We start from the raw sequence: 15037 nt of genomic DNA on the forward strand, positions 1-15037 counted from the left end.
TACTGTGTGCTTGGGAGAAATGTGTACTGTATTTACTGAGTAAATACTGAATAAACATTTTTATTTTAAGGAGTAACACAAGTGCAACAATTTGTTCTCTTCCTGCCTCCCTGCAGATTCGTGGGACCCTGAAGAGTTGGACCAAGCTGTGGTGTGTTCTGAAACCTGGAGTGCTGCTGATTTATAAGACGCCAAAGATCGGACAGTGGGTTGGGACAATCTTGCTTCATTCTTGTGAGCTGATTGAGAGACCCTCCAAAAAGGATGGCTTCTGCTTTAAACTTTTTCATCCTTTGGATCAGTCAATCTGGGCTGTAAAGGTAAGTAGTGTCATCACACAGGAGCTGAAGAGCCTCCTGTTAGTGTAGCTAGAACTCGTGTCTACTGAGCACCAGCATTATCTAGCATTAACAGTGTCTACATTTTCAGTAACTTGGTTGCTGTTAATGGTGACAAATTGCATGATAAGATTAAGGACACTAAAGCTTGGTTGTAATATGACATCAAAGAGGTGCGGCACATTGTGATTATTTATACATGTGTATCATTCTTGGTGAATAGATGTATGCATAAATTGAGGAAAGGAGAAACACACTAGTGCAAAGTGAATAACAGACCCGCATAACTGACTTCCCTAAGACAAGGGTGTACAACATGGCTTTGCACAACACTGGAACAAGGCTGGTAAAGTGACAAAAAGTATTGCTGTTGACCACAGCTTATTTTTTTTAATTATGATGTCTGAATTTCGGTTTGTTTGCAGTAGAACTCAGTGGACTGCTCAAGACACAGCCATGAGACAAAAGTGTAATTTCGAATAGCTGGTCTTAGCCTTCTCTTCTTTGAAAAGGAAATAGGAAGACTTTCTCTTTTTTTGTTTTGAGTGCTTATTCAGCCTGAGGCTGAGGCAATATCTTCCGGTATGCTTATCAGCTCCAAGGATGGCCTCTGGATCTCCCTGTAATACAGATGATTGACAGTTTCTTGCATTTCTTGAAGTAACTCCCTGCAAGTTTCAAAAAACTGCAATTCTTTTATTTTTTCTTTAAGAATAGGTAGTAACAAATAAATAAATAAAATGGAATGCTTGGGAGCAAAGAGAAAGACCCCAGTACCTTCTGAGAAGCACTGAGAGCAGCATCTGCTGGATATCTTGAAGAGATGGTACTCAACTGATCTTGGACTCTTTTTCCTCTCCAAAAATTGCAACTCGACAGAGTTGTTGAAAGTATATATTTTTTAGGAGTGCACCAGTGCAAAAAAGGCTTACAAGTTATTACCTTGCTGCAGGATGGTCAGCAAAATAAGTCTACTTGGAAAGGTTCATGCAAGAGTGCCTAACAGAATGCCTAACGAAACTGGGGGGAAACCCTGTGAGAACAGATGGAGCTCATCCGTCCAGTTAATCTGTTTTAAACACAGCTATACGGTATATCGAGTCTTGGAATTTTTATTAAGGTTAGAAGAAAGAATTAAAATGGACCTCATCAACCAGGGGTAAAAGGTGCTGTTTTCTGATGGTAGACCAGCTTCAGTTCGAACCCAGGTTGCTTTTGCACTATGTTGCAAGGTTTTATCACAACCTTCTTGAACTGTGTGAGTTTTGTTGCTTTTTTATACAGAGCATGTGCCCAAAATGGATGTCAATCATTTGCTGTCCATCGACAAATAAATTCCTTGTGACATGACAGGTCAACTGAACTCTTCTGAAAAGCACAGTCAGGAGAGATAGTGAAGAAACAAGATCAGGAGCACAGTCAAACAGCAAAAAGTAGTGTTGCTGACAGATCTGAAGTGTCATGTTGTGCCAGAATGCCCTTCTCTTGGTATAAACCATCCAAAAAGAAACAGTTTTTATCATTATATAAGTGTATTTGAGTGTATGTGTATCTAATTCTTGTGCCTCTTGAGAAAAATATGTGATGGAAATAGGAATTCTCATATTAAATATGAAGGGAATATGTTTCTGAAAAATGTTTGTGTACAAGAGGAAGCCCAAGAGATGTGAGTTTTAAAGTCAAAGTAATATTCTAAGTCACTAGAGACTTATTTGGAATGCTGCATTTGAGGATAGTTCCTTAAATCTGTATTCAGCTGGAACTGTTAAGTGTGATAGGTGCTTTCAGCCACAAGCTGAACACCAGAATACAAATCAAGGAATCCACTGTTGAATTGTTCAGTGTCAAATAAGCTCTTTGCACTCTGGCAGCAGTTTAAAGCTGACATTGCTAACATACAGTTTTATGTCATTTCACAACCTTCTTTTAATTCAGCTGGGGCAGAATTGCTATTCTAAATTGTCTGCGTGTAACTTTGCAAAGAAAGCCTATTTGTCCTGAAATAAAGGTAAGCCTGAGCTTAAACAAGAAATGCAAGATAAAGTCCATCATGACAGAAATAAGGTCTGGCTAAACAACTTTTGCTTTTGGCTAATCTGGCTTGTAAAACTTGCAAGGATTTTTCAGATTACTGTTGATGATCCAGTTTAGATTTTCATTATTGGACTCAGCTCCCTCAATGTAATGAACACCTTTGGATATGTTATCCAGGCTGCTCTACAGATGTTTGGACCCAATGGCAGAGTTCAGCCCTGGAACAGATGCCTGGTTCAAGCGCTGCCGCAGGTGTTCATGGCTGTGCTAACCAACTAAGTTTGATGTGCAGTCATTTAACTACAGTTAGAGCAAGATGAAATTTTGGGATGTCTTTCATAGGATAGGTAGGTAAGATGTGACACTATCTTACAGCTGGCAGCTATATGCACCAGGGAACTTCTTTTCCTATAAACCTTTCTGATTTCTGGATTGCCAACTTAGTCATTAACACGAAGGTGTGGATGTTGACATCTGTTCTTGTTCTTTGCAAAGGCAGCGTACAGCTATCAGCTGGCAGGTTTTGCCCAGCAGTCTCAAATAAATGCCTCAGAATAGTCTATATGTCCCCTTGAGCTTACACACAAGTTAGCTGAACATGGTGTGGGAAGGCTTTAATAGACTTCATCTTCTTCTGGCAAATTTTTGAAGTGGTAAATGAGTTGGAATCAGATCTAGGAATGTATATAACTTGACATTTGTTGATTTTAAGAGTTTTGAGTCATTTCTTTAAAGAAAGAAGTCCTACTAATGGGCTTGTGCTACTTCTTTTGCTGTTGCTTATTGTTCTCCATTATATGACAATAATTTTATCTTTGTCTTTTAGTAATTATCAACAGCACTTTGAATACAGGGATTTCCCCCTCACTTTTACTCTTTGCTTTATGACTTTCCAAGACTAGCTGTCTTGGCACACTATGTATATCAGCAAATCCATTCCATTTTTCAAAGCCTGAACACACCCTGTTTGTCAATGCCTTTGAGTCTTAAATCAAATGTAATAACAGGAATGGATGGAAGATAGCCCTTTTTTGGCTGTATTGCCTATAGGCTGCAGCTGAGCTCCACGTCTCAGAACAGCAGAGATAACAGTCACTTTTAGTGAGGGATGGTCATTGCCTTGGAGGTCTTAAACTCTAGACAAGTACAGTGCTCAAAGGCTGAGAGACAGAAAGTGCCATTATCTCTGCTGTGCAGATACAGAACCTAGTTTACTTTGTGGAAATACTGACTTTATTTTTATGACCTTTCTTCTCCTTTCTGTGGGAAACAGCCCCTTCTGTGCATAAGCATGTGTTACCACTGAATACATTTCCTTGACTAAGCCACTCCTTGTGTTAATCTACACATCTAGATGTCTGTTAAAATCTTGTTTTGACCCATCCTTTCATGACAGTCCACCCTCTTGGTTTCTTTATTGCTGGCTCTCTATCGCTACTTTTTGGTTGTAGGGATTTTCCTTCAACAGAAGAAATGTCAGTCTCTGATCCGAAAACACAAGTAATGGAGTTACCAACAATTCTTGAACGTCTTGCTCAGCTGCAAACTAGTGAAAGGAAAAATGCCATTGGGAATGCTGCCTGATTACATTAATTTCACTGGTAATGTCTTGAGCTGTTCTGCTCTGGATCACTAATCAAATCCCAGCTTTGCCAGCCCTGACTATTAAGCTCTTAAACACTTAATTTTGTGAACCCTGATCCTCTTGTGGAAGAGGGGAAAGGAAAAAGAAGCAAGTAACAAAGATCCCAATTTCTCCTGGCAGCAGAAGAACCCTGCAGATATAGAGACAAGAGGCTAGGCTGGAGATTGCGGTCTTCTCTGCTCTGCAAGTTTGTGACAGACACAGACACAATTTGATGCTTGTCCTATGCTTGCTCTCCTTATATTTTCCAAATTTTGTCTCTCTGGGTAAGACTTAAAAAGATACATCCAGGTAAAACCACAATTTAATTACCAGACACCGGAAGCAGTCTTCAGTAACAGACACAGTTCACTGTATGCAAACTTCTCTCCAAGAGTAGGATTGGATACTGCAAAGGACTGTGCAAGGGAGGACCATACTCAAATTGCAGATGTTTCCATATAGATTATAAGTATTACATGTGGTGTTCTCTGGAAACTAAAGAAAATCTGTATTTCAGCATTCCTGGAGAAAACTGCTTGTTCCACCCTGCAGTTGGCATAGTAGATATACGAGTGTTGTTTTTCTGCTCTGCATGTACTTTTGATATTGGCATATTTGATCTGCTTTCATGTTGTCTGTTGCAAGATGAGGAAGAGAAGGAATTGAAAAAGGGTGAGTGACTTCAGAAATGCAAAGGTGGAGGTAGGACTCATATTTATTTCAAGCAAGTTGTGAGTTAAAGCACATACAATACAGACTATGAAGCTCAGCTTAACTGGGTAGAGGAAAAGCTTTTTCTTCACAGCTTCTGGAGCTCAAGAGGAAATGATAAAGAAAAAAATCAAGACGTTGTATTGTTCACCTGAGTGCTTTAATCCAGTGCCTCCATGTGAATCATTTCTAGACAGTGTTGTGTTGTGGCTGGATGTTTACAAGACACAATCATCTTTTTTTCTACATCTCCTAAAGTAAAGGCAAAATAAGCAAGCAAAACCAGGTTTTGTTCCCAGTATCTCTGAGGCAGCTGTCCCCCCAGGCACCCCAGTATAAAGGTTCTCAATATTTGTGGATGTGGAGGTGAAGAGTAGCAGCCCATCAATGTGTCCGTGCTGGGAAACCTTTGATCCTCAGCATGTAATTTCCCTGCCATCTCCTTTCCTGCAACATGGCCTGGTCCCCACAGAAGGGTTTGCAGGATAGAGCTTTGCCTTTCCTTCCTTCCTTTCTTCCAGGAGATCTGCCATTGCCTCTCTGCTAGAGATGCTCACAGCAGAAGTGCAGGCTCTGAAGCTTTTATAGTGACACATAAATGGTACTTAATCTCCAGCGTATCAGATTGATGTGTGCTGCATGGAAAAGTCTGTTCAGGTGTTACACAAAGATGGATAATAGCAAATACTTGGCTGATTCTTTTGTAATTTTTGTTGTTGTTGTTGGTTGGTTGGTTTCTTGTTTTTTTCCAAGCTATAGGAATGAAATTCCTCTGTTTCTGAGGATGTGAATAAATAGGGCAGTTCTGTAGCTGAGCATGGGTTAGGCTGAGTCCAATTTATGTCAGGGCTCATTAATGCTTTGGAACCACAGCAGCAATGTCATGATTACTAATGAATCTCTCTAAATTACTCCATCTGCTTCTTTTCTCCTTTCTTATCACAAACATACACACGCTGCCTAGTAGAAAGACACTGAATGGTCACTGCATCTACAGTGCCTTACTTCTTTTTGTGTGTATGCATTTCCAGGGCCCAAAGGGAGAAAATGTTGGTTCCATCACTCAGCCTCTTCCCAGCAGCTACTTGATTTTCAGAGCAGCCTCCGAATCAGATGGTAAGTTTGGGTCTTCATTTGGTTTCTCCAATTATTTCAAGTCTGTAGAAGAAAATACATTGATGCATATAAATAAATAAATAAATAAATCTTGAAGGGAAAAGTAACAGCTCGCTCAGTTTGAGATGACATTCATTAGCATGGGTTAAAATAGGTCAGGCAGACTACAGTACCTTTCATATTCTTCATGAAAAGACACCTTTCTGTATATGTGTATGGAAGGACCTTGGCTTGTAGCTGAGATAACAACTTTACATCAGTAAACACTAGAGAAAGAAAGAAGCGGATCCTGAAATTCTCCTGTGAGGAGGCTTACCTGCTTCCTCAGTTGAACAGAGAATTTAGAGGGTAGTCTGCCTAAGTCATCAAATAGGTAGAGACCTTCTGGAGGAAAATAACATAGCAATATGGAAAAAGTGTGGATAGATGCCTCTCAACCACCAGAATTCTCCTGTAAACATGCTTTATCAGCTTTTATGTTGTAGCAGGTCCAGATGGAACCTTGTGCAACCTCATGTAAAAAAATGTTCTGGGAATTCACAAAATTGTGGAAGGTAATTTTAGGTCAATATACAGTAAGTATGCCAGCTTGCTATGTGAAAATCTCTCTAAATGACTTTAGCAACCTAAAATATCAGTGATTTATAAGTAGATAAAGTGATTAAAATCATGTTTTCATTCCATTTAACCTTCAGACTGCAGCAGTTTCTTTGGCATGGCAGATTAACTGCAACTGTTTCATGGATCTTTGTTGCCTCTCACAGAAAGGATGCCCATGTAGTCCATGTGCTCGATCAGATTTCATCTAGACTGACTTCAAGGACATAAAAATTGTTTGTGGAGCACAGTGGGCTTTAGAAACAGCATGCTTCTGGTGAATAAGTTTCTTGTACTCCTAAAGACTAAAAATGGGACACTGAAGATGCCAAATGCAGCACTGACATGGCACTTAGAATAGGAGGAAGGCTTCTTCCATTACATACTTGGCATGCTGTTTTTCCTGCTTCTGTATTCATAATGAGGTATACCATCTCAATAGTGAAAACTGCTTAGAATTGCCTGTATAGTGAAATGATATGAAAATAAGTGGAACTTGTACAGAACTGTAGAAGCACATTTATTCTTTTCTACATCTTTGTAACGTATGGGACAGTACAGCATATTTGTGTAAAGGGATGCAGGATTTTACATGGCTCCAAATATCACCCATCTTGACAGGAATAGATTGATACATAGTCTTTTGGGAAAAAATGCCTTTGAGGCAGAGCTGTTAAGTTACAGGCATTTCAAACTCTAGCTAGATGGATGACCTGCAGAAGAAATAAACAGAACAGTCCTGCAGAGTTCTTAGGTAACTGACTAACTTCACTGTCTGACAATCCAGATTTTGTAATTATTTTGAGATCCATCTGACTCGTCTTTCAGTCAACTTAATTGGAAAATGCTCAGAGGGAACAAAGTGGCCATTGTATACATTCAAGACAAATTGCTGACTGATAATGTCCTTTTCTTGTGTCATTTCTGTTGTCTTCTAAATGAAAACTTTATTCTTGTGAAAATCTGATGATTAAATGTTGAGGCCTGGCAAAGAGACCTGTGGCTGAGTTTCTACACTCTCTTTTCTATGATGACTATCATAGGCCTTAAAATAGTAGAATAGCTTTAGATTTGTTCTGATTACCCTTGCCCATGGGTGCTCCGTGTTTGCAGTAGTCCCCAAGTGATCATCAGCAGTAAAACTTATCTAGCTGTGATCTCTCCACTCAAGCTATATACTGTAATTCTGGAAAACCACAAAAGGGGCCATGTCTGGTGCATGAGAAGTTTAAATATTTAGAGGCCTTGTGGGAAGTTTTCTGCCCAGTGAATTATTATGACTCTGGTGTCATAAGAGCTTAAAATAGTCACTTACTGGAATGTATTTTTAAAGCTAAAATGTTGGACAGTATTCTTAAGAAACAGGCAGGGACCAGGCAGGTCAAAGTAGAGTCACTATAGGATGTAGCATCATTTTCATTTTCTTTGCTGTTTTTCTACAGTAGGGTGGTCTGGTTAGCAATTCCTTCCACGTTGTTTGAATCTGTGGCATCTCTGAGGAGGTGTTGTGACCGTATTCTTTTTAATCCACCCTCCCATGTTAATAGTGGAAAATGAACGGCAGAGCATTTGGTGAATTTAACAGTAATTCCTGTAAGCCTCTGACTTGCTGGGGAATATTGAGTTACAACATATGTTATATGTACAGTTCTGTACCACGATCAGCAGCTACATGGCCTACTTTTTTCTCTCAGCGTTTCAGAATCCCTTTTTTCCCCTCTGCTGTACCATCTGTGAGAGAATGCTGGTAGGATTTAAGGTCCTGACTTCTGCACAGCCTGCAGAGCTACCGCCAAGCTACACTGAATTTCACATTCACAGACGCCAGCAGCAGTCTGCTTTGTGATGTGTTTTAAAGACATCTGGAAGGTCAAATCAGCCCGCAAGGCCCAACCTGTACAAACGCAGGGTCTTTCTTTCTTAGCAGTTTCAGTAAAGGAAATTGCTTTTTCCGAACCAGTGACTATGTATTCGTTTCAGACTTATGCTGATGAGCAACTTAGAATTAGTAATTGAAACACGTTCCGAACTTCCTGCTCAGACAATTCTGAGGCTGTTCCTGAGATCCCCAAGTCAGTGCCCTGCAGCTCCCAAGCAGTTGGAGTTACCTGGTTGTATGTATCTCGTATCTTAGATCTCCACCTTGCCATAGGCACTGCTACTGAAAGGGTTACTGGGGAAGCTCAAAGTGGCAGGCTACCAAGGGTTAACAGCTTAACGGTGGAATTATAAACTACACTTGCATTTCATTGCTTATGTCTGTCCCTTCCTCCAGGCAAATTTTGGTTAGCCTTGTGTGTATAGAGCTGTGTGTAAAACCTGATGCTCTGGCTTGTGGTGTCATTATTTCTATAGATTTTGCTAGGCACTCGGCCCTTCCTCCAAAATGGGTGCTCTGATCTGGGGATTAAATTACATTATTAAAATAAGGGTCATGCACAGAAGCAGTGAACCAAGAGGAAGATTGCTATTTGAAATCATCTCCACAGTGAAATACACCACCGGACCCTGGGAGTGGTGGAAAAAATTAGAAATTGCCTTGTTAGCTTTATGTCTGCCCTTCACATTCCTCAGATTTTTCACAGCATTTGAAAATCCAGGCATTTGCAACTTGACTTTGTTTAGCTTGGTGCATACACTGCACCTGCAGCTAACTGAGGAATCACATCCTTGCATCTTGACAGCCAGAATGCAAAAAATCATATACATAGGCACCCAAGTGATACCAGAAAATAAGAAGCAGTCAGCTGGATACTGTGACCTTAATGTTCACTGACTGAACCAAATCTGTGTCTTCCTCAGCATCTGTGATTTGTGTGCACTTGAGCAAGTATTCATCATTTCCAGGTGGCAGTCTACTTCAGGTTGATTTTGAAAAGCATTTATCTTGTAGGTGTGAGGCATGAGGCCAAAAGCTGAATGACTTTAATAATTCAAGAGGAATGAACATCCCTGAGTGATGCCTGTCTGGAATAACGTATGGTTACTAGGTGTGAGGCTTTTGAAGTCTTAATTGGCAAGAAATTAATCTCAGCTGTTCTCTAGCTATAAAAATGCAAAGTTTAATCCTAGATTGAAATTTCTCTGTGCCATGATATGATTCCACCTCAAGCAGATCTGTGTTATTGATGAGTGCTGAGAGAACATTGGCTGGCTCCTCTGTGATCTGCTGCTCCAGAATGTGGCAGATAGATCTAGCACATCAAATTCAGAGTTGTTCTAAATGGAATGATGAGAACTGAAGAGCTTTGTTTTTCCAATATTGTCTGCTTTGTTGTTGTTGTATTTCTGTAGGATGGTTGCTGTAATTTAAGATCTGTTTAAAGGCTAGGAAATACTGAAGGTATTCCTTGAACTGAGACTGGTGTAGCAGCATAAGCAACCATTGTTTTCTCCAAGGGGTAGAAGTGTTTTTTGTCACTTGGTTTTAGTAGTTCCTTTTGTCCAAGAAGAAAAAGAGTTGGTGCAAGCACTTGTTTTCTCCTATTCAGCCTTGTAGCCTCTAGGTTTCTGCACGCTGCCAGCAGTGCCCTGTGGATACAGAAAGTGTCCTGCAAGGAGAAGCAGTGCTTCTTGTCCGTTCAGCTGGACTGCATGAATCATCTCAGAGGACTGCAGGGTGCTTTTCCAGGCTGCTGCGCTACAAGGCCTGAAGATTTCAAAACAGAGATGTGTGTTCAGCTTTGGTTTTGAGAAGTCACAGCATTACACATCCTTTATTAGGTTTTTTTCAAAACCTTTCAAGAAGGAAGGAACTTTGGAACCCAGCTGTGTTTAGCAGATTTTGCAAAGAATTTCCTTCTTGAAATTGTCAGTCATGGCTGTAGACACATGTATCAAAGAAAAAAACCTAAATGATGCCACATGCCAAATGATCCTCATTTGCTGAAGTGATGTAGGGGAATGGAAACTCAAACCAATTATCAGAGCAAGGAGAGCAGCTGCTCCAGAAAAGAACAGGAACCTGAGCTAATGCAAGTACTCTAGTAGAACAGATAACTGCTTTTGGCCTTTGAGGAACTGCCATGTTCAAGGGATCACTCTTCTCCCATTGCTCCTGGATGGAGCCAAGGCTGGCTAGGCAACCCAAACCCGAGCAGTTCAGGTGCTGAAAGAGGGGTGATATGAGATGTCTTCCTTGTTCTTGCTGCCAGTGTGAGCGACCTGACTGGGACTGACTTTGTCCTTCAGAGAAGGGAACCTTTTCTAGATGGGATGTCTTTTCTGTCTGTTGTTTTTCTCACTGAGAACTGTTAGCTTTGGATGAAAGGCTATCATTCTAAGTCCTCTGCATTTCTGTTTTGCTTCCTTTATATGGATCATATTGGGCTGCCATTCCCCTCTGAGGGAACCTTCTGCATCCTTCTCTGATCCAAGCACCTCGCATACAAAAAGAATATGTCTTGAGTCAACCATTCAGAATTAGAAAATGTGAAAAGTAAAGTCTGTGAAGCCTTCATGCAGACTACCGTGGATGTGGATGACCATTCAATTATTGTGACCACATGCTTTTTTCTCCTTCTGCATTTCCTGAAGGAGGGAGTTGACACCTCATGTAAGCAATTAGGCAATCCAGATGATAGATTTTTCATGCAATATTCACAATAAAGATGAATGTTACTCAATAGCAAGATCACTCAAATGTAAAATATTTCATGTAGGCCTGTAGCAATGAAACAGGTTTATCTTGTGCACAGTCCCCGAAACTTAGAGGGTATGATTTTACAGCATTGTACTGTAAAATTAATTGTAAAATTAACACACTGTTGACTTGCAGAGAATTTAACCTTTTTATGTGCAGAGGAAATCCTATGTCTTTGTCTGTGTGTGTGTGTGTGTGTGTGTGTGTGTGTGTGTGTGTGTGTGTGACATGTGTTTGTTTAGATTCACAGCACCACCTGATGGCTGAAATCTTAGCTTGGGTTTTCTGTGCATTGCTTGAATTCGCTTTCTGTTGGAAGTGAATACAAGGGCAGGCTCTGACACAGTTTCCATGTGCTGTGGGGCAGAAGTAATACTGAATGCTAACGCATGGTTCATTCTTATAATGACTGTTCCTCTAAAGCTTTGTGTCACTGCATTGGAATATTAAATTAAACAATTTAATTATTATTATTTTTTAATTTAAACTCTTTGAATTCGGCTTCCAAAATGGTTCAAGTTACTCATAACCACTTCCTGGGATTCATCTAAAATAATATAAAACTTAAGCATGTCATGTAATGGTTTCTTGTGGCAATGTGGTGGACACTCATAGCATGTGTTGGTACCAGTGAATGCCTATAGCAGTGGCAGTGCAGGGTGGCCAGCTGTGCCTCCAACTTCAGGGAGGGTTGGGCTGCAGGGCACAGTATGGGAGATGGCCAGGTGCTGGCTTGGAGGAGACTTGGGGCATTCTTGTCACCCCTGTTAGAAAGCATAAACATAGCCAGTGCCTTGTCGTGATTGTCACAAGAGAATGTCTGTGCAGGAGTGCTACAGAGAGCTGAGGAGCTGATCTCCCTTACTGCTCTTTATCAAAGCATCTATCTCTACAAGCCCGTTGGACATAAAAATATCTTGACATTTGCGGTGTTTCCAAATGATGCAGTCATCACTCTGCATGGACAGGAAAAGAAAAGTTAAGGAGAGAGGAAAGTCAAAGAAGATGAGCACAAGTAGCAGTGTACTCACTTGTATGGAGTAACCTGAAACAAGTTTCCATCTTGATGGGTTAGCAGGGGTGTGTAGAAGAGAGTAAATTTGTTCTCAGCACAGCCATTAACTCTAATGGGTTATGCATGCAAATCTTTCACATGGCAAGAGAAGAATAAATCTCTGTATGTAAAGCCTTCATGCAAGAATATTTTTAAAATACAAAATAGTGTGAAATCAATTCCAACAGCCTTCAACATTCCTAACCTTTAGTTTCCATTATGTATGGTTTTATTATTAAATCGTAAGCTGATACAGAAGGAATTTAGGGGTTGAAATTTGAATGAATGGCTGAGCTCTGTGGTGTTTGGGGCTCAGTATTCAAATGGAATTCTGCAAAATTCTGGAGTTTTTACTCTCTTTTTGGTTTATAGCTTTGTACCAAAGTAAGCTCTAAAAGCTACTCAAATTTTAAACATTTCCTTATATACATGAGCTATTTTTTTTTAAAGCTCTCATTGATCTTGTAGAGCCAAATTTCAGTCACATTGAAGTTGATAGGAATTCTGCCCAAGAGATCAGCTGGATCCCAGTGAGATTAATGCATATGCGTGATGCTTAGTGTGTGGTGGAATCAAATGTAATGGAAACATTTCCCAAATGGAACCTCCAGGTGGATACAGTCCAGGAGCAACCAGTTTGTAGCAGCTGCTGTTGCTAGAGCAAAAATCCCTTTGTTTTCCTCCCTGCCTCTCAAGAACACTTCTAATTATTGCAAAATGTATTTTGAGGAGTGTAATCAAGAGCTGTGTTTTACATGCTAGAAATTAGAGGATAACTCCCTAGATACCTCAGTTCTTAAATGTTCAGCCAATTTGCAGGTGCCCTGGCTACATTAAAGAAGCAGGCTGTTTTCAGGTGCGTTCAAGAATACAAAGGCTCCAGCACTGTGATGTTTAGCACTACCACACTGCTTTGTGAATTTGTGTGGATCATCGGAAAAGGATCCAGGGTTCAGTTTGGGTTCCTGTCTGTGGTTTCTGTGCAGGCCTTAAGAAAATCCAGTAAGGCTAGACATAGTTTATCTCATCTTTGCACCAAACTTACAGTTTCTTGTATTTGTAAAGTAGGCCCTTCAGTTACAGATATTTTAGAGCATGGTAAGAAAAGCTGACACTTCATCCTGATTGTCTGAGGGACTGGGAAAAATAAACAGCCTGACAAGCAATTTCCCCCACTGTTAATCACTCTGGCAGTATTGATCTTCCTGGTTCTTCTTTGGAGTGTTTGCTGTTAGAACATTACACCCAGTGTGCAACCTGCAAGTCGACTTCTAGTTCAGTGCTTACACACTGGGGAGGAGGACAAGATAGCCAGAGGATAAAGGAGATGAAAAATGTAACATAGGTTATTGTACACAGTGAATTCCTGAGTTATAATAAGCTTTGCTCCCAGGTAAGAAGCTTTTGAAGCAATGTATGAGTGTCTTAATTACTCTCCTGTCCTTAATTACTCTTCTGTCCTTAATGGAACATGGGGAATGGTTTTAAACTAAGACAGGGGAGGTTTAGGTTAGATATTAGGAGGAAGTTTCTCACACAGAAGGTGGTGAGGCACTGGAACAGGTTGCCCAAGGAGGCTGTGGATGCCCCATCCTTGGAGGCATTCAAGGCCAGGCTGGATGTGGCTCTGGGCAGCCTGGTGTGCTGGTTGGTGACCCTGCACACAGCAGGAGGTTGGAACTAGATGAGCATTGTGGTCCTTTTCAACCCAGGCCACTCTACGATTCTACGATTCTATGATTCTGTGATTCAACAATGTCCCTTATTTTCACAGGCCGATGCTGGCTGGATGCTCTGGAACTTGCCCTGCGTTGCTCCAGCCTCTTCCGGCTCAGTGCCTCCAAGCAGGGAAAGGATGGAGAAATGAATGGCTCAAGTGATTCTGCACATGCAGGGCTCAACAACATCTTGCACACAAGCACCATCTCGGACCAGGAGTTCTTCCAGTAAGATGGGGCTCTCACTTCTTAATGCACAGAGAGAAAAGTGTTGGGTGGGTCATGCTTGGGCATCCTGTCAACTTCAGTGTTACGTAACCAGAGCCCATTAAGAGGACCCAGATAAAAAAATAGCCTGTATATTCTTCTGCTGCATCCATCAGAAATCTGTGGGTTTGGAGAATATGGAATCTGTTGTCACCTGGTGCTTGGGAGGAACCTCAGTTGAGTTCATGTATACAGTAAGCAATTTTCTACTGTATCCTTCTTGAATCAAAATGCTGTTTAAAGGTAGTTCCATGAAAATGGCTTGCTTGAGTAAAGAGTGCAGTGTAGTCACTGAAGTAGACCTGTGGTTAGGCAGACACAATCATTTACACTGTCTGTTGGTTGACTAGCACATATGGCTCTGAGTCTGATCTGTTTTTTAATAATGTGTTTATCTTTGCTAATAGTACTATGTCAGCAGTGTGCACACACTGCATCCTTAGTTTTATAATTACTTCTTCTCTCTCTACAGGGGTTTTGAGTGGTTTCCTATTTCTTCCATTATGCCTCAGATACATTTTTACATAAGGGAAAAAATGTGCCCTATTCATGTTCCTAGTAATGCTGCAGCATTTTGGAAAAACTGACTTCAAAGCATTTAAAAGAAGAAAGGGCTTTATCTGTTGCTTTTAGATAAATAGGCAAGCTCAAAAATAACCCTGGTAAAGATATTTGGCCCTTGGAGTGGAACTGGGAGATGTAGTGTCTATTTCTAGTTTTGCTGATAGGAATTTAACTTTTAGGGCTCAAACCATGAACCATTGATCAGACAGTTTTTAGGGTAGCAACGCTTGCCGTTTTGCATGGATGATGTCTCACAGAGTGGAATCTCACCTTTGGGTGATTTTCTTCTGCACTGTTACAAGTGTAACAACAGCAGGGATCTGAGTCTTCTGCAGACTGTAAGAGGTATCACTGGTCCCATGGGACCTA

At 40.7% G+C, this 15037-nt stretch overlaps 1 protein-coding gene across 4 annotated transcripts in view; it reads left to right on the forward strand.

The window, feature by feature from the left end:
• OSBPL5 (oxysterol binding protein like 5) overlaps positions 1–15037 on the forward strand; it is a 161889-nt gene that overhangs the window by 120528 nt on the left and 26324 nt on the right. For all 4 annotated transcript variants that reach the window (XM_048948406.1, XM_048948408.1, XM_048948407.1 and 1 more), the window contains 3 exons: positions 117–320; positions 5742–5826; positions 13894–14065. In XM_048948406.1, coding sequence (XP_048804363.1) covers positions 117–320; positions 5742–5826; positions 13894–14065 — 461 coding nt within the window. The remainder of the gene's footprint in view (positions 1–116; positions 321–5741; positions 5827–13893; positions 14066–15037) is intronic.

This window comes from Lagopus muta, chromosome 6 (genome assembly GCF_023343835.1).
Source record: "Lagopus muta isolate bLagMut1 chromosome 6, bLagMut1 primary, whole genome shotgun sequence".
NCBI lineage: Eukaryota > Metazoa > Chordata > Aves > Galliformes > Phasianidae > Lagopus > Lagopus muta.